Source organism: Hippoglossus stenolepis, chromosome 2, assembly GCF_022539355.2.
Source record: "Hippoglossus stenolepis isolate QCI-W04-F060 chromosome 2, HSTE1.2, whole genome shotgun sequence".
NCBI lineage: Eukaryota > Metazoa > Chordata > Actinopteri > Pleuronectiformes > Pleuronectidae > Hippoglossus > Hippoglossus stenolepis.
This window is the reverse complement of record NC_061484.1, coordinates 12,942,848-12,969,474: the sequence shown is the minus strand read 5'-3', so window position 1 is coordinate 12,969,474 and position 26,627 is coordinate 12,942,848. Positions and strand designations below refer to the sequence as shown.

The 26,627-nt window shown below is 41.8% G+C and overlaps 3 protein-coding genes across 3 annotated transcripts; all 3 read right to left on the bottom strand.

Moving 5' to 3' along the window:
- Positions 1-796: 796 nt before the first annotated feature.
- On the bottom strand, positions 797-11,493 carry srp68 (signal recognition particle 68). Its single transcript, XM_035177656.2, has 16 exons — positions 11,330-11,493; positions 10,874-10,940; positions 9,978-10,091; positions 9,323-9,518; positions 9,098-9,180; positions 8,848-8,957; positions 8,597-8,676; positions 8,309-8,449; positions 5,280-5,378; positions 5,066-5,130; positions 4,145-4,298; positions 3,769-3,863; positions 3,426-3,555; positions 3,268-3,343; positions 3,082-3,134; positions 797-2,956 (listed from the first exon to the last, which is right to left on the bottom strand). Exons 1-16 carry the CDS (start codon positions 11,415-11,417, stop codon positions 2,729-2,731), a joined length of 1,779 nt encoding a protein of 592 aa, XP_035033547.1. The 5' UTR covers positions 11,418-11,493; the 3' UTR covers positions 797-2,728.
- Positions 11,494-12,072: 579 nt separating this feature from the next.
- polg2 (polymerase (DNA directed), gamma 2, accessory subunit) lies at positions 12,073-17,173 on the bottom strand. Its single transcript, XM_035146555.2, has 8 exons — positions 16,336-17,173; positions 15,240-15,345; positions 14,750-14,855; positions 13,708-13,893; positions 13,193-13,330; positions 12,965-13,045; positions 12,498-12,598; positions 12,073-12,387 (listed from the first exon to the last, which is right to left on the bottom strand). The coding sequence occupies exons 1-8, from the start codon at positions 16,925-16,927 to the stop codon at positions 12,222-12,224; spliced, it is 1,476 nt and encodes a 491-aa protein (XP_035002446.2). The 5' UTR covers positions 16,928-17,173; the 3' UTR covers positions 12,073-12,221.
- An 849-nt stretch (positions 17,174-18,022) lies between these two features.
- LOC118119975 (probable ATP-dependent RNA helicase DDX5) lies at positions 18,023-26,362 on the bottom strand. Its single transcript, XM_035174502.2, has 13 exons — positions 26,148-26,362; positions 24,924-25,110; positions 24,648-24,744; positions 23,504-23,637; positions 22,862-22,927; positions 22,114-22,255; positions 21,770-21,930; positions 21,472-21,644; positions 21,276-21,386; positions 21,085-21,146; positions 20,924-20,983; positions 19,245-19,466; positions 18,023-18,863 (listed from the first exon to the last, which is right to left on the bottom strand). Exons 1-13 carry the CDS (start codon positions 26,186-26,188, stop codon positions 18,409-18,411), a joined length of 1,911 nt encoding a protein of 636 aa, XP_035030393.1. The 5' UTR covers positions 26,189-26,362; the 3' UTR covers positions 18,023-18,408.
- Positions 26,363-26,627: the final 265 nt, after the last annotated feature.

Here is a 26,627-nt window from a genome sequence, read left to right as displayed (position 1 = left end):
CTTAACTACACACAGAAGACAAACACAGCATGGTTGTCTGGTTTACAAAGTAAATCTGACAAAGCTTTGTTACCTGCATTGCACCTTGGACCTTTTCATGTCTCCCTTGCACTGAACAGGGGAAATCTGAGTCATGTCAACAATTATATATACATTTTTTTCCTATCAGTGAAATGAACCAGCAACATTAATGAGACATTGTGAGAATAGAAATATTAAAACATGCAGTAAACTGGAAGCACTGTTGTATCTCATCTCGGGTTTCTCCCTGCAGATAAGCATTTAACTCCATTTCATCACGTCACAAATATCTTCAGTTCATCCAGGCAGAGAACATTTCTGTTTCTGAATTTACAAAGACACGTGTGTACGTGTGGTAACATGAAGTAAATGATAAGGTAGAGATGCAAAGTCCTTGTAGAGTGCTTGGTGTGGCTTAATTAAATGCAATTGTATTTAATTTAAACGTTTTGTGTAGAACAAAGCTATTTTCATGTCAGGTTGTGTTCAGTGAAAAACACACCTATGTAATTATTCATTCTTACATGAAAATGAATATACGTAAATTGAACTTAACACATTCACACCCTGCGATGGCATCCTACGCACTCCTGGTGACACAACCACACCCAAAACAAGTCACACACACACCTCTACAGTTTGAACTTCTTTCAGACATTCCCCTTTTTCTTATAAAACAATTTGAGGTTTGATTGTACATATCATTCAAACAAAATCAAAGATGAATGTTATAAATCTTCATTTTCTTCTGAATCACAAGGAGCCCAGTTATGTGTTTGGTGCAAATATATTTATTGATAGAACTGGAGACTCAAATCATACATTCTCATTATTTGAATTATTGATCAACTAATCGTTTTCCAGGCTGTTCCGAGGTCTTAATTCATTAACAAAAAACACAGAGGGGGAGGAGAGAAAAAGAAAACAATACATTGATCAAAATTAGACAGCAAAACAGTTACCATGTGAGTGAGTGAAACGATCCTCTAGCTACAGAAAAGCAGGTCCCCTAAGGATCAGAGGAATTGAGGGGCTTTGGTGTGCGGAGATGATGTGATTCCACATCATGACTGAGAAACAGCTGATGACAAAACATTTTTCAGCCACTACAGTACAGACATGTAACTGGTGCTTAAATGGTTTAGTCCTACTGATGATGGACAAAGAGGCGCGGTGGTGGTGAGCTGCTAAAAACTCCCGTGTCCTGACTATCCACTGCTGTTGTAATACTATGTAAATCAAAATATCAAATAAAAACAAGTATAACGTATAATCATTTGAACTTCACTCAGTATGGGTACAACATGGTCGTCATCACGACACTGTTTTGTAGAAAGAAAAAAAAAATGTGGCTTAAAATTTGAGAGGGGTGATAAAAATGTGAGTTCTGCGTGGACGTCTACACGAGCTGGAGCTGTTGGACCCTTGTCTGACATTGTGGTACGTTCAATACCACATGTCACACAGTGCAACATGAACATAGCAAGTTGCTTCTGACATTAATAAATTAAAACACTCAGCTACTTTTTGAAAACAACCATTTCACTCTTTGATTCATGGCTTCGTCCTCCATCTTCCTGTTGATGCATCTAAAACTTAACTCGAGCTGTATCCCAGTTGTTACCACACCTCTTTTCATATTTCAGTCTTCTGTTTAAAGGGGTAACATAACTGCAAACGATTTATATGGTTCAGCAGCCGATTACAAAAGACAGGACAACAAACATGTCAAGATCTTTTACTTCCTGTGCTTTTTAGCAGCTTGTCATGTAGTTTTCATGTTGCAGTACTGGCCTGTAGTGTCATAGGTAATGTGGTAAAAGGTCCGGTTGGTCATTTGTCTCTGAAACACTTTATGGACCTCGCAGGACTGTAATAGGCACGACCAATTAATTCCTTTGGACTGAAGGAAATGATTGGCTGCCGTACCCGTCTGTCACTAATCAACCCGCCTGGCTGCGTGCACCCTGCCATTGCTCTCACATTGCATGACCGGGGAGACATACACCCCTGAAGCGGAGATGATGGCCAGAAGTTAGAAAGTGAGTCACGGAAAAGTTAGCTTCTGCAGTTGTCAGGCAGTGAGCGTAGCTTTGATGAGAGGGCTGATGGGAGGGGGTAGGAGGAGAGACAATGGTAAAGGTGAAAAAAAAAAGATGGGACACAGCTGAACTATGTCACTTGTCAGTTGGTCAAACTACAGGTCACAGATTATCTCTTTGTACATTTGAGATTTAAGAAACAATGCTGAAACACATAGAAAGAAAAAAAATTAAGACAATTAAATGAAGGCGCTTAGGTAACACAAAATTTCTTTTTACCAGTGATGCCAAAGTACCTTAGTTTACTCTGACAAGATTTTGAGATTAACAACATCGCTGTTGGCATCATGACCATGGCTACACAGCTCAAGTTAATGGAAGCCCATGCAGCCTGGTATTGTTAATAGAGGCAACAGGTGGACTTGGGTCATATTGCTATTTGAAACTGATTCAATTAGTTTTCTATCATGTTTGTTCGAAGATAAGACCCACTGTGCTTTCCCCAGAGGCGCCAACTCAACATATCTTGCACTTAGGCACCACAAATCAAAACAATAAAAGTTACAGAAATTATTCTAATCATCAACTGACCCAAGTCTGGTTGTTTGTGGTAAACTCTGGGCCTTGTGGTTCTCATGTGGAGGCCGAAGCTTGGTTGGTTTGATTTAGCTGCCAAAGCCAAAGATGCCCTTGATGTAGCCGGTCAGACCGCCCTTGCCCTTCTGCTCCACCTTGTCATCCAGCGGTGGGAAGGCCACATGGTTGAGAGCAAGGTCAAAGAACAGGGGCTTGCAGGGGATTGGCTGGAAGTCAGGGGGGAACTGGACCAGATTGGGATGCTTTCCTACGAGGGCGGTGTCAAGGCGGAAGGTCTCCAGGCGTTCGCAGAGGGGCTGCATGGAGGAAGAGGGGTGAGAAAGTCAACATCAATGAACCCATTAACACGTTAAACTACTTTGAATTTATTCTAGTCATATGAATTAAAGGATGTTTATAATATTAGTGTCACTTCTCTTACCCTGTTGTCTTTCACCTGCAGCTGAGAAGGAACTTCAGCAGTCTCATCTGTGTCTAAAACACAAACAATTCCTCAGGATTATACACAGAATGAAGCTGAATAGAATAGAATGAGGCTTTGTGGGTTCCTGTATGGTAAATATAAATGAGCTGGCGAGAAATCAGGCAGTTCAAAAAGTGTCCTCACCTAAAATGGCAGCAGCTTGAAGTGAGTATTTCTCAGCATTGACCTCAGCAATCAGCTCCTGAACATCAGGGAGATCCTACAGAAATTCATAATGGATATTAATGACACGGCTGATTTCTAACTGTGAGGTTGAAACTGCTGCTGTGTGCTTGACAAACTTTGAGGCTGTTGTTGAGGTTCTTGGCTTTAGACTGGACCTCCTTGGCGTATTTCAGCACCCTCTCATACAGCACCAGCGCCTCACTCCACTTCTTCACCAGCACATATGACTGGGCTATGAAGAAACACCTGCAAGAGGAAAACAGAAGATAAACACAGCATTAGCAACATAATTGTAAGTATTTATGGACAGGAACGCTGTGTATTAAACAAATCGTGTGTCTACTTGGGAAGAAATTACACATTATGGGTGCAAATATGTCAGGTTGGTATTTGGCACCGCCTCACAAACACTCTTTTGATCAGATGCAGCCGTAACATGTAAAAATCTAAATATCTGACCTATAAGCCTTGTAGACTAATGTCTTAAGGGACACCTCCTTCTGGAAGGTGTGGTCGTCCTCCAGACCCTGCAGGGTGGAGAGCTCAGCCAGACTCTGGAGAGAATAACAGACAGAAGAGGGAGGGAGAGACAGAGATGTGCGGACATGGGGAGAAAAATAAGGTGAGAAGAATGTGACAGAAACTGTCGGTCATAGTTCAATACTGAGTGTCGACAACACAGATCAAACATCAAACCAGCTCATCACAACACAACAACCAGACGCAATTTTAAGAGATTATAATGAGTAAAATTCTTTAGATGAATGCAATTGTTTGTGCAGGCATTCACCCCCCCCCAACAAAATCATAGTATATACAGCATCCAGACATTTACCTGGAGGATGATGTCATAGAGGCGGATCAGGTCCTGAGGACGGGGGCCCCTCTTGCTCTCATCAGTCTCGGGCTCCTTCAGTTTGGCCTGAAGAGTGTGGGCCATGCTCTCATTCCTCTTCACCAGAGTGCACAGCTTGATGTAGGTCAGGTAACTGAGAGACGAGACAACAGCACATTTATTTTTCACCCATCAAAGAGACAGTTAAAATATCAGAGGCTGGAGACATAGGCCTGGATACTTGTTGTATTACCTATGGCTTAATTAAAATCACTTTTAAGCTATTTAACAAACTGACAATTCTTATGTATTCTGATGATAATAAATACAGCATCTTTGAGTTTTGGACAGCTGATGGGATAAAACAAGGAATATAAAGAGACCATTACAATGACCATTTTCACCAAATTCTGAATTTTATGGACAAAATGGAATTACAGAAAACAGCTGACAGTTGAATTTATAATGGAGAAAACATTTGAGCTGCAATAATATACAATCTCCTTGTTTGACACAGTGATGACCGAAAAAGACAAAAGTATGCAAAGTCCAGAGCTGGCCAATTTAAGCCCAATTGGATCGACTAGATAATTTGAGGAGAAATCAAGTCTGGAACCTCAGTCGGTGCCGATGTTCGGCTCAGATGATCTGATAGTGTGAGGGGTTACAGAACCAGTTTTAAATCTCCCCATGAGGTCACATGAGATGTGAGGTGGTGCGGTGGTGCCTCTGGAGCAATAATCTTAATAATATCCTGGAGTGTTTATTTCTAAACTTGTAGTGTAGGTGTGTTAAAACTATAGAGAAGGACATTTTTAAAGATTCTCCTTATGTTCATGATGCCACCTGATTTCCATCTCCCTGTAGTCTGAGCGCAGCTTTACAAGTACAAACACAATCTCTGACAGAAGTCTGTTTTACCTGTGCAGGAACTGCAGGTGTGACACTTTACCACTGTCGCCTTCAGTGCCTCTCTCTCGCTGCTTCTACAATGAAAATTCAAATAGCTTTAAAAAAAAGGACATTTTTCACATTCCTGTTGTTCCTGTCACAAATCCTAACTGTTGGTAAACTGTAAATCAAAGTCATAATTTTGACATTAGGTCAGAATAAAACCCTAAATATGTTGTCTTACCGCCTCACTCTTGAGTTCCTCTCTCACAGCCTGGATGGTGTCTCTGCACTCGGCCAGCAGGGTCTCATAGAGATGCTCTTTGGTCTCCTCATTAGCTGCCTACACAACAGAAACAGTCATACAATCTATGGTGTACCTTAGTGAATATGTCTAACTGCAACATTAAAACCTCAAATTTACAAAGTCCAATAAAGTTAAGTTGTTACACCAATACCCTTAAAGATGAACAAATTAACGCACATTGGCCATTATGTCTGAAACGAAGACTTTCACAATCACCTTCCACCTGATTAATGTGACACTTGAAAGATAATTTATGCATTCATAAGTTGTAGAGGTTGAAAACAAAGAGCAACAGTTAAAGCAGGAACGTGATGGTGAAAAAGTGGGGGGAGAGTCACAGGTATGTGGCCCGGCAGGCTGCCCATACATTCCTGCACACAACTTATCAGTAATCCGACACTGAGGAGTTTCAGGGTTCAGATTTCTGTGAAAGACACGATTGTTCTTCATCTTTTCCCTCCCCTGACAATACACCTGTGTTCCTATGATATCGCCTGGAGTCTGCAGGACATGTCATGTTTGTGTTGAGGAGGCTGTGTGGGATTTGTGTAAAAGGGGGAAATGTCATTAGTGTGATTAATGGCAGAGAAAATGCTGATAGCATTTTTTTGTGCTTGTAAAAGTATGCCGACATGTCTGATGTTACCGACTCATTTTTACCTTTGGAGGCAGAAAATGCACATCTCATCACAGAGGAAGAATGTTACGAGGAAATTCCTCACGGTGATAATTGATAATAGATGTGTCATGAGGCTGCTCTCATCCACCCAAAAGGTTTAAGTTATGTAGAGGCACACACTCGTGCCAACACCCTGGTAACACCCTTTACGACCAGCTCAACCTGTCGAGCATCCTCTGTTCAGATTGAGGGTTGAACAGATAAACTGATTAGAGGAAGTTTGGTGTCGATGGAGCTTGAAGATGGATGTACGGCCAAACCCATTTCCTGTCCACACAGGCTAACATCTGAGTTTTAGGTGCAACACAGGAGGACTCCTTCAGTGTTGGTTTAAAATGATGCCGTTTGAGCAATCAATGAGAATTAGCACCCAAGCTGGCTACTGAATCATTTTGGTCTTATCTGTCTTTAAGTCTAAAAATATTAAAAAACTATAATAATTATTGCCATTCTCTAACTGGCTTCAAGTGCATTCAGTCATGGCCACTCTCAGCTTAACAATGACCTAAGAGTCCATTTTAAAGGGAAAGGTGTTTGGAGAAGGTAAAGGTGATCTGTCCTCAGAGACCTGCTGGGTGTAGTCCTGTATTCATGTGTGGGTTGAAATGCACAGAATGCAGTCGTGCGATGAGAGAGGCTGCATGCCAGAGACCTGAGTGACTGTGGGTGTGATGGGTGTGTCCGCAGGGTGTGTTGAGCCTTCAGGCTCAGACAAACCAGGAGGAAAGATCTGCTGTGACACTGAGGGTACATTTGAGACAGTAAAGAGGAGAGTGCCACCTGTTGAAAGTTTAAGGATATAATGTGTAAAATGTGTTCTCGGGCTATGGGCCAGCTTCTTATCGCTGTTGTCACTCCTGCAGAGTAGGAGACACATTGATGCCAGAAGGATATGCAGACTGAGGCTATGTGGCATATGTAGGTATGAGGAACAAACTCTGAACCGCTTTATAATCACAACAAAGCATATTTGGGTGAGGTGTTACATTCTTTAACATCCCACTTTAAATTGGATATTACCTCTCTGATTCAACACAACATAGCTGTAGGTGGGTAGGTCTGTCTACGCAGTCATATTTTTGGGTCGAGACACACCCCGCATCTGTGCTGATGCAGAATGCATGATTTGGGGTTTAGGCAACAAGGCAATGAGAACAAAGCAACACTACGAAATAGCAGTTTCAAAAATGTGTTTGATGATACACTGACTTGAAATACGGAGAATGGTGCCACTTAATTCCCACTCCTCACGCTGAAAGCCTGGTCTTGCTCTATTTAACTTTGGTGAGTGGGTATGAACTCCTGTGAGAGGTAACTGATGGATAATCGCAGCTTGCATTGTCAGAAAGAGGCCCAGCAAGTTCAAGAGTAATGCTGTAACTGCAGATCAGTTAAAAAGGATTTAGGCACATGGAGCTGGGCTGCGGACACGGGGAACAGACCCTGGGACCCCGGACAGCTCCACTGCTCGGCCACAGCATCACCAAGCACGGGGCAGACACCCAGGGCAAGATGCTGAACCCCTAAAATGGCCCCTCATAGATGTTAACTGCACTAATTGTAAGTCACTTTGGATAAAAGCGTCAGCCAAATGAAATGCAATGAAGTAGAGATGAGAGAGTAGAGTCCAGTACTGTGAACAGTGGCAAGGAAAAGTGTGAATACCAGGTTTCCACAGTGGACCAACGCTGTAAAATGATTAGCGCCACTGTCTCTCAACACTCCTGCTGACCTGTGTTAAATTTACACTTTAACACCAACACTTATCGGAAGTTATTAGGCTCTGAACCGTGCTGAAGTTCACTTTGTGTTAGTTTGATTTGCTCCAGAGTATATGAGACACCCATATAAAAAAAATGAAAAAAATTCCAACACTTAGTGCGCAAATAGTTAAAATGCCACACATAACGCAAGACGCAACTTGACACGCACAGCCAGGACATCAGGGTTCAAGATCCAACATCATTGCTAAATAACTAAATAATCGTTGCTGTCTGTGTGTGAAGACTGAGAGATGAGCGCATTGTATTATTGTTTATATTTTATTTAATGTAAATAAATAAATATATATATATATATATATATATATATAGTGTACCTATTGAATACTGCACTGAGGTTTGTAAAAATAAATGGTTTGTTCTGTAACCTAGTGGCCTTTTTTAATTTTTGAGATGTGATAATTTTCCATCAAAGTAAAATTAGAAAAATGTTGTGCATGCTGTCGATTATAGGTCTTAGAAAGAAAATCTGATTCGGCCAAAATGCATCTCTAGAAGCTACTTGCCTGAGCAATGGCTGACTCGTTGTCTGCCAGACCCAACAGGAAGATGCGGGCCTTGTCGATCTTGACGGGCACCACCCGGCCTCGCCACTCCACTTCACCCATGGTGGCTGCTTGCTTGGTTCTTGCCTGAGTGATCAGGGACTAAAGAAAAAAGAAAAGAGAAACAAACATAAGAAACTGTGACATGTTTGGATGTAAGAATAATCGGTCCCGCCCCCAACATGGAATCACCAATATAAGATAAATAACTGATGTTCAAGCCTATGAACTAATATCTTCTGCGTTCACCTCCAGTTTCTCAGCCATCATGCCTCCTCCTCCACCAGTCAGTCTCATCTGCATCAAGTCATTGATGGCATTCTGATCACCTGCAATCAGAGAGAGGGGGGGTGAAATCTAGTTACACTGCGTGTGTGTGTGTGTGTTGGGAGATGTTGTTTGCAACATGTGCCATTACAAGAAAACATCTCAGGTTGCCTCCATGAGTCTATGAGGGCTGCAAGTTATATTGAGGAGGATCAGATTGGAGTGTTACTCACCAATGTTGTAAGCACAGTAGCGGATGTTGGGCGAGATCTCGTCCACGCGCTGGCGGTACAGAACTGCCAGCTCCTCTGTGAAAGCACTGGCTAGTTTCTCATAGATTGTTCTGAGAAGACATGAAAATAGTTTGTTTTTATAAAGTTAATAAAAACCCACTGATGACAAACACATATGCACTTATTCTGGCACTGCGCATGTATTTATTCTGCCACTTTAATTAGAAACTGCAATGATGTTAAAACTCACTTGCACTTGTTGAAAGCCTCCATGGCAAGCTTCCATTCCTGCAATTCAAACTTTACCATGCCACCTAGGTAAGCAGTGTAGGCCTGAAATCAAATAAATTTGCCATAATTAGTGGCTGTTGTAAAAATATGAAAAATGTTGCTCCGGTAAGCACGGCTTTAATTAATTGTAAGTATCAATAACATTATTAATAATAATAATGAGCACCAAAATTGTCTTGCATACCTGTGCCTCCAGTTTGGTCTTAGCATCGACGCGGGGGCTTTCACAGAGCTTCTCCAGCTTCTCACTGTGCTTGGCAGCCTTTCGTAGACGTGCCAGCAGGTGGAAGCGTTTACGTGGTTCTGTATTGGCCTCCTGCTTCAGCTGCATGGCGTAGCTCCATGCACGTTCTGCCTCCATCAAAACCAGCAATAGGTACCTGTAGGCCGGAGGTGGAGATGAATCAGTTGTTAGGTAGAATGCAATACTATTATTATTATATTATTATTATTATTTCATTATTTTCAGTGGACACATCAGTTATAATTGAATTTTGTTTTATTTCCAGGTATTTTTGAGACTATGTTAGGAAAATGAGGGGGAAAAAGAAAAACAATCACATTTTCAAGTCTTCAAAATTACCAGTTACTTCATTTATTCTGAGCACATTTTGATAACGAATATATTATACAATGTATGTCCAAAAAAAGGATTTTAGTAAATCTATGTATGCAATGTCCCGCTGAGTCATTGGTTTAGCACAACAATCCTTGAGGATAAATGGATGTCTCATTCTCCCATTAATCACACACAGTATTTTAGATTTCAGTGTCACAAGCCACGCACTGCCACCAGTTCACAGCATGTGATTGACCAACTCAAATCATCAGTTGCTCACCTGTTGTCAGAAAGCATTTCGACAGTTATTTTCTTCCCAATGAACTTGTGTCTATTTCCCATCTTGAAGCCAAGAGCCTTGCGCAGGCGACGCAGCCTGCGAGAGCAGTAGCCCCTGAAAATGGTTAAACAAGAAGTTCATATTGCAGTAAATCATAAATGCATATTTTAATCGCAGTTTCTCATAATGAACAGAGCAATCAATCGCTGCTGTTGTGCTGTAAACAAAATATACGATTTCCGCAGAGGACTGTATACATCATGTCTTGCCTCATGCACGCTCTACTCAGGTGCCACCGCTCGCCTGAACGCTCTGGACATTTCCCTGTTGTTGAGAGCACGTCGAACCCAGAAAATATTCTCCTGCATCGTTCATATGTGAAAGGCAAACACGGGACAATGTGCTGACCCAATTTCCCAGACATTATCCCAAGTACATGTCACACACGTCTTCAGCGAGGTGATGTTTCAATGATCAGTTTATTATTGAAGTTGTGGCTAGTGTAGCTGTATTCAAGAATTTATAATAGTCTGGGGTGAACATTATGAACTACATGAAGGTAGAGTTAGACTGAATTAGTTTGTGTCTATGTTTTTTAGACAATTTCAAACCATTAGAATCAATGAGCTATTTATAACCCAGCAGTGTGACTGAGCCATATGGCAGCAGTGGTTTCCACACATTACTCTCCATTTATAAATCAAGAATCTGGTCTCAGACAGAAATACTGTGACATAAACAAATCAAAGTAAATGAATGAAACCAATAGGGTCTGAAAGTCAGTTTACCGATTAAGAGATAAGATCTATGAATGTCTTCTGCATGAACCCCCACAGTAAAGAGTGGACAGCTGAGCCCAGTTGGAGCAGGTCCTGGATCATCTGCGACTCACTCACCTGTATCTCTGGTAGTCTCCGTGTCTGAGGCCATGCTGCTGCTGGGACTCCTTGATGATTTGCAGGACTGGGATTCAGTGTTAAGGGACACAATCTAATCACCACAGTCAATGAGTGAATGTCAGTCATGTTAGCGCTGCCTGTTCAGACCCCGACAGCCCTGAGTACAGGCTACAACAGTTAAAAGCGAATAAAAACACTCCAATCAATACCTAATATTCCCACTTTGCTTAATATCCTAACAGCTGACACTTCTTTACCTGACCTGGCTCATAAATCAGCTTTTTTCTCTCAGCCTCTCAGCGCCTGCTTCACTGTGACACGTCGCCTATAAAACGTTATCCTCTGACCGAGCTAGCTAAGAAGCTAACGCTAGCTTCGGAGTCCAACACAGATTCAACACAGAATTACAAATAAGAGAAAATGTCGTTTCCCGTCTGCGGCTGAAAAGGATACTCTCCAGTCCGAGTCCTCCGTCTGACGAGTTCTTTTTGTTTTCATCCGTGAGGGAAACTTTCCCTTCGTTCTGCTTGTCTGCGGCCATGTCTAGATGCTAGCTGCTAAGCGGCGCTAACGCACACACATGCTCAGTCACAAGTGGAGCCAGGGAATCTCAGGACTGTGTTGAAATCTCGCGAGATTTACGTGGTACGTTTTCTAATCTTTAAAAAAAATTGTATTTCTTTTTAAGCAGTGACAGAGATAAACTGAATCATACACATACAGACGAATCACTGACAGAAAAAAAAACTATATAAAGTCTGATCTCTCTTTCTCTCAGAGAGAGAGCACACATACCTCCACCAAGGCCCGACAGTAGCAAATTTCACTCATTGATTTCAGTTCCCTAAATATAACATCTCCCAATGTTATTAAATAAAGCAATAAAAAAAATTCTGTATCTGCACCCTGATCCAGATACACACCAAAAGTTCTTCCCTGACCCACATCCCGTGGTTGTTTTATGTGTAATCCTGCTTGCCAACAAATGGACAGGGTTGAAAACATAATATTATCCACCTCTTTGCATTTGGGCTGAAGGATGAGAGAGTCCTTAAGCTACACCCTGTAAGAGATGGAAAGTACATGCACAATGGGTGTGTGCACATGGACTTTGGACTAAGTCGTGATGAGTCTCTTTGCCTTTCAGATGTTCTACAGTGTGGTCATCCATCAGTCAAATCCAGTTTCAGCTTGGGTCACACTGGTAAAAGGTTTTATTTTTATTACATTCACCGTTCAGCACTTGCAGATGTACAATAGTTTTGTCTCTAGAATTGAGACAGCACAATATTCAGTATTATATATACAATCAGCCATTTTTGGTTTCCCCCAACAAGTCGTCCATTCAGATTTTGTCGGCAGCAGAAATGTATCTGGAGAGAAAGTTCTTGATCTCAGAGATGTGCATGGTTTCTTTGATGGTGGTGTCTCTGCTGCGGACCTGAAGGAGTCCACTCTCCAACGTGTTGTCACTGATCACCACGGTGAAGAGCACTCCCATCTCATCGTACCTACAGTGCAATGACACAGAGACCAGATACAGATGTTGACTCCGAAGCAGGCAAATCATCACTCATTTGCTCCAGCTCTGCTTCCATTACAACATTGAGTAGCTGTTTACTTGGCGTGCAGCTGCTCCATTGATGTTGGCACAGTTTCAAGGTACCCGGGCCACACGGAGATCTTAGACTCCATGAACTCCTGCAGAAGGCCTTCACAAACCTACAGAACACGCAAAAGGGACATGCCATGAAAATCTCACTGTCAGTGTTTTTGAACATGACATTCAGAATTTGAGGAGTTTGGGAGCTCATGGAATTAGACCACCCCCCACTCTCTCAATCAGCAGCAAGTCTCTGCCCATTAATGTGCAGGACCTGTAGGAATATGTAAAAGTGAGCCAAGCATGGAAAATACTGTTGATGGCTGCACAGACGCACATCAGTCCGGAAAGATCTGATGTAGTGTTTGGAGATTTAGGAGTGCCTTCGTCTGCGAAGGCACTCCTACAGTCAGCGGAGGGCTCTTCATATCTAGGGGTAGGGCCAAGGGAGAGGAATTGGGACAGGGCATAAATGTTTTTCTGACCTGTCTCAGTTCCATAGTGGCTCCTCTGCCAATGTCTAAAGCCACTTTGACTGGAGCCAACACTGGATGCAACTTCAGAACCTGAAATCAATGGAGAACCAAAACTCAGCGACAGAATGACAGAATAAAAGAGGGATATATAATGAAATTATGAGTACAAAAAATAATTACATATCTGCTTTTTTCTTTTCTTTTTTCAAATGTGGCTCAGCTGTCGAGCATCGTTACCTTTCTCTGCAGCAGCCTCTGCTTGCTGTCTCCTTTCTTCAGCAGCTGCAGCGAGTTGGACAGAAAGGCCATCAAACCTCGGTCCATGTTCCCGGTCACAGAGACGACGTGAGGGACCGACTTGCGCCCGCTTCGACACTGAAATATGTTTTTCAGAACAAATAACATAGAACGTGATTACATTAAAAAACACAACAACAATAGTGAGATAGCTGATTGAATATTGAATAGTTTTTTCCTTATAAGTCAATATTAACCAAACTGAATATTTTAGATGAATACATTTAATCAACCAGAGCTCACACTGTGACCTCAAAAAACAATGAGTCTATTCTCACCATGAATCATAATTTTTGAACTGGAAATACACAATAGGGCATTTCACTGCAGACATATTTGACTTGTCATTGCAAGAAGAAGCAGCTTGACAGGTCCAGTGTAGCAGCCGTGTGCGATTGCTCCTATAAACAAGGTTGTGTCCACATCAAGATGTTGAGTGAAAGAAGCGGACGGACCTGCAATTTTGTCCAGACTCCTTTGTGTGTCTGCAGCAGCTCAGCGTCTCCTTGGTTCCACAGTGTCTCCAGGGGCTCTGGTCCCCACGGGAAGTTGTAGACGATCCTCACACCGCGAGACGCCGCCCCCACACGTTCATCTGCCGGGACTTCACTGCTGCTGAAGTCGGAGGGAGACAGGGAAAACTGGACAAGGATGGATTGAAGGAGAAGAAGAAGACAATAAGTTATGTTATCCTGATGTAGTCCTCAATATGCTTTCTTGACTATGCAGCCTTTGGGATTCCAAAAATCCCTCCATTGTAAAACTCGTTTTGATACTCAACTGAAGAATTTCAAAAAACATCTGTTTAGGGGGGAAATTAAAGGTTTCAGCACAGATTACACTTTATCTTCTAATTTGAAATAAAATGAAGGGTGGTAAAGTGTGCTTATGAAATATACACAGTCTTTTCAAACAAAGCAAACGTTTATTACTGATCTTGACCCTCAGGAAATGGGGCTTGTAACCATCTACTTAACATATTTAATATGAGAATATATAGAATAAAATCAGATGCACTACTCCAGTTGGCACTGCACAACATTAGCAGATAATATAACTACACTGTGACCACGTGACTAAAACGTGTTTGTCTGAGGAATGCTCACGATCTGTTCTGTTTGAATACAATGAAACATTGTCTGTGCTATGCCTCGTCACTCCTGACTTTACAGACAACAGAATTCCTTGTGTAGAAAATAATTTGATGAAAACAGCCTTTAGCAGAGTGGAAACTGAAGAAGGTGATATCGTGATATGTTTCTTTAAATCCTGGGTGAGACGAGGGCTGTGCCATTCCAGGAGTTCTACTACAGTTACAGAGAGCATCAATAAGAACAAGCAGGAACATTTTTGTCTTTTCGTAAAAATGTTTTTTTGCTCTCCTTTAATGGCAATAAAAAAAAATCTGTTCATTTTAGGTGAAAACCAAATTGGCTTCAAAATGACACAAGAAAGACTTTAATGAACCTGTGGCAGTTCACTCCAAACAATACTCACTTTTCTCCACCATTTCAGCCTCTGTCGTGCCCAGTGATCGAGCCACTGAGATGAGGTGCGAGGAGAGCAGAACCACACCAGAGACGCCTGGGTGACCTCAGCAGGGCTGGTAGAAAAAGAGCAGATGCATTATAACTACAGTAGTACTACATGATATTTTTAAACACTTAACTATGTTGAAGTAGTACTATTCTGTTATGAAATGTTATGAAAGCAAATCTTTTACACACATATTTGTATTCCCTCAGAAAATCAGTGACAGTTTGCCCTCTAGCGGTTAAACAATGAATAGTGCAGACCGACATAGTAAATGCAAACATAACGTCGACATCAGATCTGATAACATGGGATTGTTTGGTTATAGCCTGGACTGCAGACTGTGTGCAGCCTGGAGAATGAATGGTGTAAGAACATTTCCAGTCATATATTGTATTTTTCACAAGCGTGCGTCTACACCCACAGAGACAAACGGACGAAGATGAATCCTCACCAACCAGAACCGTCTGAGGGCTGAAAACACAGACCAGTCTCAGCCAGGCCGAAAGGCAACTTCCTGTTCACCAGCTCTACCGAGGGGACAAACTCTTCCAAGGCACCTAGCAGAAGACCCAGACTTTGTTAAAAATCTTAATAAATTTGGGCCCTAGGTTTAAAAATGTGGGTGTAAATTAATTGTACATACAAAACTTTTGGAAGTTTTTGAAATTCATAAGTTCATAACTTTTTTAAACATTCACAAGATTACACTGTAGCCACTAATGCTGTATCGCAGCAAGTGCAACATTGGTTCTTACCAGTGGCTTAGATAATATCATTGGATCTAATGCAGATTTTAAAGGATTTGACTGATTAATCGTTTGGCCAATAAAGATTCATTGTTAGTCATTATGAGTCTTTTTTGACCTTTTAGAAAAGGCCTATATGTTTACAGATATGAAAACTTATTGTACAGAATAAACAATTAAGAATAGGGAAATTATGTTTAAATGAAAAAATGTTCTATATATATATATATTTGTGTTTTCCTTTTAGTCATAGTTATTTAAAATAAGGTGTATGGTTAAACCATTAAACTATTTAGGCTACCACTTAACTATAAAGGCTCAATTAGATATTTCTGTCCTACAGGTTTAATAACATCTTAGGAATCATTGCCAATATCTTTTTAACAAATCAATTTTTCAATTATATATTTGTATGGGAAATGATTGACTTATACACTTAAACATCAGTATCAGCATCTCCTCTTATAAATCCATACCAGTTGAGCTCTAGCATTGATCTCTTTCAGCCACATGATGGGAGGATTTCTTTGCTCTGAGTTGAAGCTTTCATGAAAAACTTCATCCAACAGAAGAGAAAAACTCCAACTCCAAGCAAACTGATTAAGTTCTGAGCCTGAAGCTGCTCTTTGAGTGGTGCAGTAGTAATAGGCTCAGATCAGTAAGTGCACTGGCTGAGCTGGAGGGGCCATTCCACTGCAGCAGTGGTGTGCACAGTCATCATAATACAGGATATGAACAATTAGAACATGTCTGTACACACAAACTGAAGACTTAGTGGAACATGTTATGCAGCAAGTTCACCTTGAAGTAGGTTTGTTCTCACGCATGGGGACCTCTGAAGGAGCGTCTGCACCTCCTGGATCATCTGCTCCTTGCTCAGATGCTGCTGCTCAAATATTTGTCTTAAACTCTCAGCCTGAACCATCCTCAGCTGTCCCCCTCCCTCTGTGTCTCCGTCCCTGCGGCTGCTGCTCAGGGTGTTTACCCCAAACAGCTGAGCTCTGGCCCGGCTCATTGAGAGCCACCACTGCTCCAGCAGGTTCCTCCTCAGCTCCATGCCCAGAGGCCCATAGCTGCAGCTCAGCCCGCGGCCGAACAGCTCGGTGTTGGTGTGACCGGGTGAGACGAAGTGTCTGTCCACACAGAGCTGCAGCAGAGTCCTCACCTCACCCACATCCCCGCTCCCCGATGAGCTGCAGCGCCCCCTGGAGGACCGCAGGACACCGGCTACACCCCGCTGCGAGGCTTTCAACGAGGAGGCGTGTGTGGAGAGGACTGTGCACAGTGTGTGGAGGCGTGTGACACAGTGTCTGACAGTGTGCGACCATGACGATAAGCTCCAGAGACTGGTCCCAGTGTCCAAAGTTCGTCTATTGAAAGGATGGATCCTCATGAGTAAAAATCTGCCCGCTCCTTACCTTGCAAATAAAACATATCGCGATTAAAGTGTTTCTGTTTACCCCTAAAACAGACGCCCAGAGAGGTGAGTCTCTGCCTCGTCCTCAATCTGTTGAGCGCAAACAGCCTTAAAATACCGCAGATGTTAGGGTTTGATGGTTTGTGTTCAATGAAAGCGGCGGGACGAACTTCAGGTTTCACAGGAGATACATGTGATGCATGAACCGGAAGTTAAAATTGTACTTCCGGGTTGCAACGCATGGCAGGTAGATCTCTTCTTCTGATTGGTCAAGTTCCACATCCATAGATGTAAACAAAACCTTCTCTGCGCTGTATGTTGTGTTGCTAATTGGTTAAATAATTAGGTTTATGTGTTTAATGGCGGTTAGCAAATCAGCGGATCACTGCCACCTACTGGACTGGAGTGTGGATCAGAGTCAAAATAATAGTGTAAAAAAAACGAACCTTAAATTATCTCTATTAGACCTGTTTCCTTTAAGAGTGGCATTATTCGGCCATATGTTCGCCCCAGTGAGTCTAGAGGATTTTCTGGAGTAAAGTTAAGATTTATTTGTTTAAGTGCTTCGTTTAGTTTCTATCACCCTTGCTTGTAGAAATTAAATTTTATTATCACATGCTGAATTGATTCTGGGTGGTTAGCATGACAAATCCAGTCAAATGTTTAGGTGCAGTGATCAATAACTATCCCTTCTAAGATGTGCTTAAAAAGACTTACTACAGGTTTGTGCATTCTTTAAAAATTATGTTTAATGTTGTTTCTTCTTTTCGGTTAAAAAAATAAAAAGCAGGTGCAGTCGAGGTTAATACAGTGGTGGCTCCCACAGCAGGGACATTCAGGATCTGCAGACATCATGATGATCAATATTTACATTTATGTAAGGCATTGTCTCTTACATGTCAGCTGTAGATTTCTGTACCAATGCAAAGTGTGTCTAATTTCATTGTCTCTGATCTACCTACAAACCAGATCACTGATAATGTCAATGATGTGCTCTGGGCCAAGGCCATGGCAGAAACTGTATGAAGGATCAGACCCAAACATCTCACACAAACACACAACACAACAAAGTTTCCATTGTCTCTTTTTATTTAAAAGGGCCACACGCACCCTTTTCATAAGATCTTCAAGAACATCGCTTTAAACTGAACACAAACTGAAAACACTGCATTACCTAGTAAAAATAAATTACTGAGGAATGTAACAAAAAACAGTCAAGGAAAAGTGCAGCAATCATAGTTGCACTATAGGAGACGTGTCTATGACTCCACTTAATGCTCTGGGTTTATTGAATAATTCCAACCCTGCTGTAAGCAAAACAAAGTTAAAACAGTTCAGAGTAAACATTAATAATAATAATAATAATAATAATAATAATAATAATATTAGTCATACTGTAAGATTTCAAGACTAAACAAAAATCATGTTGGTTCCCATATATTGTGCTTATATCATATCTACTGTGGAAAAGGTGGCGGCATTGGGTATGGCATCATGGGTGGTGGAGGTGGTGCCTGCTGGGCCTGTGGTGGTGGGGCCTGAGAGTTGAATGGGAATGGCGGGTGGTTCATTCCATTCTGAGCAGCCCTCTGCATGGCCCCGAACTGAGGGGGGCCCTGAAAGCTTTGGTTACCAAAGGCACCCACCTGGTTTGCCGGATTACCGAAATTACCCTGTCCGTTGCTGTTGCTATAATTGTTGTTGCCATAGCTGCCACTAGAGTTACCACTGTTGCCTCCATAGGCGCCCCCATTTTGGGCCTTGCCGCCACCGAAGGTAGTCTTCGGCCCACTGCCAAAGCCTCTATCGCCCTCCCTATCCCTGTAGCTGCCACCGCCAAAATTGCTCCTCCCACCCCCATACCTATCACGACGGTCATCCTTGTAGCCACCTCTTCCCCCCCTTCCACGACCTGGATGAGATGAAGACAAGAAAGGGAAATGAAGAGAGAGGAGTGGGTTCAGACAATTAATACAGTGAAACTACAACAAGATGGCAGCAATATCCTGGAAAAGCTGGTAAGAGCAAGCTACACTTTGAAAACTGCAATAGATACATCCCATTCATCTATTCAATTATTAGTGAGTTCAGCTGCCCACTTTCTATGAACAATTTGGACTGTTTAATTCTTATTTGCTCACATGCTATGATAACTTTTCTCTATGCACTAGATGCTGTGAAAACATAATGTAGTGGGTAGGTGTGATGATCTTGGGGTTGTATGATATTTTTTACTTATAATCAGCAAATAATTCCAACATGCTTATTAATGCCAACATCTATCAGCTGTTACCTCCTCTGTCCTCTGACATCTGGATCAGCTTGGGGTTAATGGCCTGGTTAGCCTCGCGGAGCACAGAGATCAGGTCACTGGCTTGTTTCATGTTGTTGGGGGTGAAGAAGGTGTATGCTGTGCCCGTTTTTTGACTGCGGGCTGTGCGTCCAATGCGGTGGATATAATCCTCGGAGGAGTTAGGGTAGTCATAATTGATGACAAATTTCACATCCTCCACATCTGTGAAAGTGTTGCAGTGTGGCAAAACAAAACATGGAGGCCACAAAGGATTTTGCACACCACAACAGCCAGATCAGAGGGACAAGTTAGCAACTGTGATGGCCGGGGGAAAAAAGGTCGTTAGGCTGCGGACGAAACATGTTAAAACAACACAATATTGTGTATACATCTATTCCATGGGAATACTACTGTGGGAAGAGAGAAACGAAGCACACTCCAATTGCTTACCATAATCAAAAAGATCCAAAAGACATTCACTCTCCCCTTTGTTACCAAGGGAGACAAAAAATGATTTAAGTCTTACCATAAAGGAGTATGCATTCACTAGTCCTTTCCCAATGCAGCGAAATCCCCCACAAATTGTCAAGTGACATCCAGGAGCTTCTATGCAGTTGGGCCACGATATGCACTGGGACGTCCTCATTTGCCAATATTGGACCATTGACTGGTACATTTTTGCAGGTCCATTTTTCCCAGTACACTCTCAAAAGAAGCTTGATATTTAAGGCCGCACTGCATGTCTTGCCAAGACAAAATAGACCAGGTTCTAATTTGAACAGGGGCCCCTTGAGAAAAAAAAAAGGAAAAAAAAAGGAAAGGCCCAACCATTGAACCCAGTGGGACCCCTCAGCGAGCACGGAACAATTCCCCCTACACCCTTCATCAGTCTCATCAAGGCAAGATCTTCCAAGAAGCCAGTGTTCACTTGAGAAAATGTCTCTCGTTGGCAGGTCTCGACATGACTATAAAACGCAGGCGAGGGAGGAACTTTGGTTTGATCTCATTCTCTTTTTCCTCTCACTTGGTGTTCCCACTATCCCCTACACACATGTGCCAGGTCTCATCAATTTTCAAACACAATATTTCAAATTGCTCTCTCCATTTCAAGAAATCCAGCACTTTGACGGGAAAAGAAAACAACTGAAAGCTTAAAGAGAGGCTCACAAGCACCCGTGCTATGTGATACGAGCTCCGAAAGGTAACAATTGTTCCAAATCTCAAACCAGTGACTTGCAATACAGCGATCTCTAACACAACTTCATGCAAGGCAAAAGTCACACCATCAAGCATATCTTTTTTTTTTTTACATTTGAGTTGGAAACAGCTGGATGGCATTTGTCAGGTGAAATCCATGGATAGAGAACAGATGTGTGTGTATTTCAACCATATATCAGAGACAAAGGCTTAGCCACACAGCCTTTTGAAGATCACTGGCACACAAGAGCTTTCGCCTCTCTAGGCCCACTGGGTGGCAAGCCAGTTGAGCACTTCCAATATGTCATCCTTCTCCCTCTCGAGGCCTGGGACTTGTCATGCCTAGCGCCTGCCACAAAGACTCCACCTTAAGGTGAGAAAAACTCAGAAAATGCATAGAAAAGTTAAAGAAAGCAAAACCACTTTCTTTAAAATAAGTGTGACACTGATAAGGACATGGTGCTACTCAATAGCATACTGACCTAGGCCGCGCGAGGCCACATCCGTAGCAATGAGGATGGGAGCTTTGCCATATCTGAACTCTGAGGGTAGAGAGACAGTACATATTTTTTATATATAAATTACAGGGCACCCTGTGAAGCTGAATCCTGTCGATATTCTTCAACTTTTACTGGCTTCTCACCATTAAGGACCCAGTCCCTCTCCTGCTGGCTCTTGTCTCCATGAATTCCCATTGCTGGCCACCTGTGACAGACAAATTGGCACAGTGGGTTTGTGTTCAATAGCCAACAAGTAGGAGCAATGAGAACATGAACTTTACAGATTAAAAAAAGAACAAACATCCATTGAACGAATGGGTGTGGAGATCCTTACCCATCTCGTCTCATCCTCCTGGTGAGCTCATCACAACGCCTTTTGGTCTCCACAAAGATGATGGTCTTGTTCTCCTTTTCGCTCATGATCTCCTCCAGCAGACGTATCAGTCTAACAGAGAGTACAACAGAGTGTTAGGCCAAACCTATTCTCATCACATTAATTGATCAACTAATACTAAAAGATAACTACTGACTTGTCCTCCTTCTCCATGTCATTGCAAACATCAACTATCTGCAGGATGTTGTGATTAGCACTGAGCTGTAGTGCTCCAATATTAATCTGGACGTAATCCTTCAGGAAGTCCTCAGCCAGCTGGCGAACTTCCTTGGGCCAGGTTGCACTCCACATCAGAGTCTGGCGGTCTGGCTGGTTAGGACAAGAGAAAGGACTTACTTTCGTATTGACAACCATATTCTGTGTGACAATCATATTCCACATCCGTTTAAAAAATAATAATAATAATTGTGGCAGGTAAAAAAAAAACAGCGTACCCGGATTTGTTCAACTATCTTGCGGATTTGAGGTTCAAATCCCATGTCCAGCATGCGGTCAGCTTCGTCCAGCACCAGATAGGTGCAACGACGCAAATTAGTCTTACTACACTCCAGGAAGTCAATGAGCCGACCTGGGGTAGCGATGCAAATCTCAACACCTTTAAAAAAAGAACAAGCAAAAAACAACCCATAAACAATAATTCTATTTAGCTGGAAAAAATAAAATAAACGTTGATACAGATACAAACTCAACTAACAGTTTTTCAAACAAAATTGATAACATATGTGCAATACTAAAGAAATTCCAAATGAATTTAGTAATATGATAATACAGAGCATACCCCTCTCAAGGTCCCTGATCTGGGGTCCTTTGGGTGCACCACCGTAGATGCAGGTGGTCTTGAGACGGGAGGCCCGGCCGTATTCAGCAGCCACTTGTTGCACCTGCTGAGCCAGCTCACGGGTTGGTGCCAGCACTAAGCACTGAAGGAAGAGGCATAACATTACTAAATATAAATATATATATATATATATATAAAAAATATGTATATACATATAACTTATGTAAAGCAATGAACATTCTTCCAGGCCAGAAGCACAAATAACCATTAGAACTGGACAAGCAAGTATTGCTTGCTTAAGCTGCACCCTTGTACAGCATGCCCTGATCATAGGCAATTTAACAGCTCCCTCAGAGAAGGTAGCAAAACCTGCCTGCTGTTGCCATAATACTACGGTACCGATTAGAAAATGTTGTCCACCAAGGGCAAATACTTGTTGCAACCAAATGACACAAAGAATCTAGACAAACAGTAGCACTGGATTCTGATTTATTATTTGCATATCAAATTTTAAGCAAAAGGTTGACATTTTACTATTTACAGAGCAATATATTTAGTAGTGTGAGCATATTGCTGAGTATCAGCTTGGCCTTCAGTTGTAAATTTGTGATAGCTTTAAAATGTTTTGACCGTTGAAAAATTGTGAAATATTTGAATAATGAAAGAATCAATATCAGTCCATATCATCCTGTGCTAATAGAGACAACAAGATCACAAACTACAACAGAATGTATTGACGTGTACTTACAATAGGTCCATCTCCATGCTCCAAGAATGGCTGATGCTGGATGTGCACAATTGCAGGCAGAAGGTACTATAAAAAAAATAAAATAATAAAAAGACAGTTCTAGATGCAACTTGAATTTATAACACAAAACATTGCATCAGTGTTTTCAAAAACCAAGCACTTCCTGCCGAGAAGTCATTTACACATGATCAGCAGGGTCGATTTCAAGTTGCAAAGGTCTCTTATTTATATTTATATATATATATATATATATATATATATATATATATATATATATATATATATATATATATAGTATATATATATATATATATATATATATATAATATTTACCTGATTCTGTTAAAACCTCACTCGACTACCCTGATAAAAAGAAATATGGCCAAATCCACAGCACACATGACCATGACTCCCACATTAACGGTACCTGGTTTCTTTTTCTAATTTAGGAGGTTACATCAAAACCTGGTACTGTCCATTAATGAACTGCTTTCTCAGAGCAAGGTTTGCATATAGAAAAGTGGAATTATGTCTCAACAACTTTGGGATTCAAACAAGAGATGACACAAATTGATCTTGTTTGTGCCAAGCAGAAAGTGTTTGGAAAATCATGAAGGAAAAAGAAAAAAAAAATCCACTTACTGCAAGGGTTTTTCCAGATCCAGTCTGAGCGATGCCAACCATGTCTTTGCCACCAAGGGCAACTGGCCACCCCTGAGACTGAATAGAGGTTGGTTCAGTCCAGTTTTGTTTGGCGATAACATCCATGACATAGCCTGGAAAAATAAGATAGAAGTCCAGTTAGTGAAAGTCAACGTTACTGAAATGTTTCAGGGTCAACTGGAACTAAGGGTCCTAGACCAACCCCTGAAAAACAACCCCATAGCATTATCCCTCCAAGAAAACTTAAAGTTGGCACAATGCAGTCAGGCAGGTAACGTTCTCCTGGCATTCGCCAAACCCAAACTTGTCCATCACACTGCCAGATAGAGAAGCTACTCCACAGAACATGTTTCCACTGCTCCAGAGTCCAGTGGCAGTGGGCTTTAAACCACTCCATCCAATGCTTGGCATTGTGCTTGATGATGTAAGGCTTGCATGCTGCTGCTCGGCCATGGAAACCATGCCATGAAGCTCCCGGCGCGCATTTTTTGTGCTGATGTTAATGCCAGAGGAGGTTTGGAACTCTGCAGTTATTGAGTCAGCAGAGCTTTAGCAACTTTTACCCACTATGCGCCTCAGCGCTCAGCGACCCTGCTCTGTAACTTTACGTGGTCTAAAGTTCCTTAACGCTTCCACTTTCAATAATACCACTCACAGTTGATCATGGAATATCTAGGAGGCAATGAATTTCACGAACTGAATTATTTCCAATTTCTTCAACAAACAATATCCTCTGACTGTAGAAACAACGTGGTCAGGAGGTGTAACTGGTTTGTGTCAGTTGGAGTAACCAGTATTTTTCAAAATAAATAAAGACAATATACAGGAAAATAATTTGTGGTCAATTTGTCATAGATTATGTGAAGTGTTTTCAAAGTTCATTCATGCTTTTGAGTTTACAACACTTGACATTTTCAGGCACTTTCAGTCTTTTTAAAAAGATGGTAGAAATAACACCAAACCAACATAAATACAAAATATAAATTTTAACAAACCCAATGTATGCTTTTAAAACAAGTATTTATATCATTCTTGAATTTCTAATGATGCCAACAATTATTTGTCACTGACCCTTTATATATTTCGGTAAAAAGGACTTTCGGGAGCATGGGTTTCTACTCACTTGGAAATGCAGCTTCGTGGAATTTCATAATTGGTTTGGGGCACTCTCTGCCTTTGACCGTAACTTCTTTAGTTCTTCGGTACAGGTCAACCTCTTGCTGGAGTTGGAAGAGAAAATAAAAAAAACAGATGTCAACACACACATTGAATAAGAAAAGAAAAGAGTGCACTGGCAAACATCTGTTATAGATAATCTCGTATATATATATATATATATATAATATCATTAGTATATATCGTAAGTCTAACAAATGAAACAGTGGGGAGCCATTCTTACAACTGGTCTGCGGGTGACATCTGGGTGCTCCTGGTAGAAGTTCTTCTGAAACTTGGGAAGCTCTTCAAGGTTCCAGTGCTTCTTCCGCAGCCTCTCACCAGGGTTGCCAAATTTTCCTGGAGGAGGTCCACCTCTATTGCCTCCTCCACCACCACCACCACCAAAACGAGGGGGTCCCCCACCATACCTTGTGCAAGAGAAAAGAGCATGCAAGATAAAGCACAGATGGAGATGGCTTTAAAGAGTAGTCCCACCAATGCACTGCTTAAAAAGGCCAGTGAACTAGTGGGTAGTTCTACTAGTAGTTGAAGTTCATGGCCTCAGTTATACTCCATTGCAGACAATAATCAGACACCTGTGGACACCATATAGGCAACAAATCAAATCCAAATGTTGACAAGAAGAAGGGCTACTTCATCTGTTGTTGTCCTCGCGCTCACAAGATAAGCGTTCCATAGGCACAGACATTTCTGGAATTAGTAGATAGATAGATGCAATACTGAATCACTGGAGTGTCCTTTCCTCACTTGCTTCATTCAACTACTCAAATACTGTCCTGGTGAAAATCCTCTCTTCCCTGTTTCATAGCATAATGACAACAAATCTTCACCCTTGAGGCCAAACGTGGAAGTGAAGAATAAACAACTAAAATACAAACATTGAGCATCTCTGGCAACTCTGAACAAAACCTTTTTTTTTTTTTTTTAAGCCTGGCTGGACGTGATCTAATTCAAAAAGTGCCTGTCAACAACAGAGCTGATTCACAGGTGCAGTCACAGCAACATCAAACTGCCATTTCACTGAAACCCGTTTGACGTGACGGGCTTCGGGCAACAACAACAACAACAACAACAACAACAACAACAACAACAACAACAACAACCCTGGGCTGCTGAGCTGTCCCAGTGCTGATGGGGGAAGCAAGAGACACGACTGCGTCACATGGGCAGACAACAAGTCGCCTGCCGAGCAAAGCGCACAGAGGCGTCGTTAGCTGCCATTTTACCTCTAACCGACTGGGGACAGGGAAATATTTGCAAATACGTCGTGTCACTTCAGGGCCGCCGGACCACACAATAATGATTTTCACCTTCATTTTAACACACCTGTGCAGTTAAATAACAGCTACTGGCGTGTCAGGTGTCTGGTCGAATACAGCCATGACAGCGATGCCGCTAGCTCAGCTGCTAACCCTGGCTAACACGGAGCTGACAGCTGACTTACCCTCTATCTCTGCCGCGATCTCTGTCTGAAAACCCGGGCATTGTGTAGCAGGCTACCGTTTGCAAAAAAAAAACCCTTTGTTTGTCTGTGACACTGTAGCCGAACAACAAACCAGGAGATTAATCTATGAGCTGCGGCTTGGCACAGGGAAAATAAAAAGAAAATGCCGGCAGTCAAAAGTCAGTTTGCAGAGACGGATGTGACGTCAGAGGAGGCGGCTCACCTTTGTATCATTGCGCCTCAGACCGTGGCATGCGTCACAACGTCGTGGTACTATTTTACTTCCGTATACTGATGGTCTACGTACAAACAGTGATTTAAGTTCGAATATGAATGGGAACAATTTGATTTCATTGTGTGACAAAATTAATGATATTAATGTATTTGTAAAGCACCTTTTAAAACACAGTTGCAAGGTTCTTTACACGTTAAAAAAACTGTTTGATTACATTTTAAAATAATTGATCTTCAGTTTGAGGA

What these genes read in the sequence shown, in the direction of transcription:
- srp68 (XM_035177656.2), bottom strand. Translation starts at nt 11,417, where the DNA reads ATGGCCGCAGACAAGCAGAACGAAGGGAAAGTTTCCCTCACGGATGAA. An exon ending in GGAGACTACCAGAGATACAG is followed by an intron (nt 10,092 to 10,873) that starts GTGAGTGAGTCG and finishes AACCATTTTCAG; the next exon opens with GGGCTACTGCTCTCGCAGGC. An exon ending in AGGAACTCAAGAGTGAGGCG is followed by an intron (nt 5,131 to 5,279) that starts GTAAGACAACAT and finishes TTTTCATTGTAG; the next exon opens with AAGCAGCGAGAGAGAGGCAC.
- polg2 (XM_035146555.2), bottom strand. Translation starts at nt 16,927, where the DNA reads ATGAGGATCCATCCTTTCAATAGACGAACTTTGGACACTGGGACCAGT. An exon ending in CCCTCAGACGGTTCTGGTTG is followed by an intron (nt 14,856 to 15,239) that starts GTGAGGATTCAT and finishes TTTTTCTACCAG; the next exon opens with CCCTGCTGAGGTCACCCAGG. An exon ending in GGCTGAAATGGTGGAGAAAA is followed by an intron (nt 13,894 to 14,749) that starts GTGAGTATTGTT and finishes ATCCTTGTCCAG; the next exon opens with TTTTCCCTGTCTCCCTCCGA.
- LOC118119975 (XM_035174502.2), bottom strand. Translation starts at nt 26,188, where the DNA reads ATGCCCGGGTTTTCAGACAGAGATCGCGGCAGAGATAGAGG. An exon ending in GATCGCGGCAGAGATAGAGG is followed by an intron (nt 25,111 to 26,147) that starts GTAAGTCAGCTG and finishes CTCTTGCACAAG; the next exon opens with GTATGGTGGGGGACCCCCTC. An exon ending in AGGAGGATGAGACGAGATGG is followed by an intron (nt 21,147 to 21,275) that starts GTAAGGATCTCC and finishes TGTCTGTCACAG; the next exon opens with GTGGCCAGCAATGGGAATTC.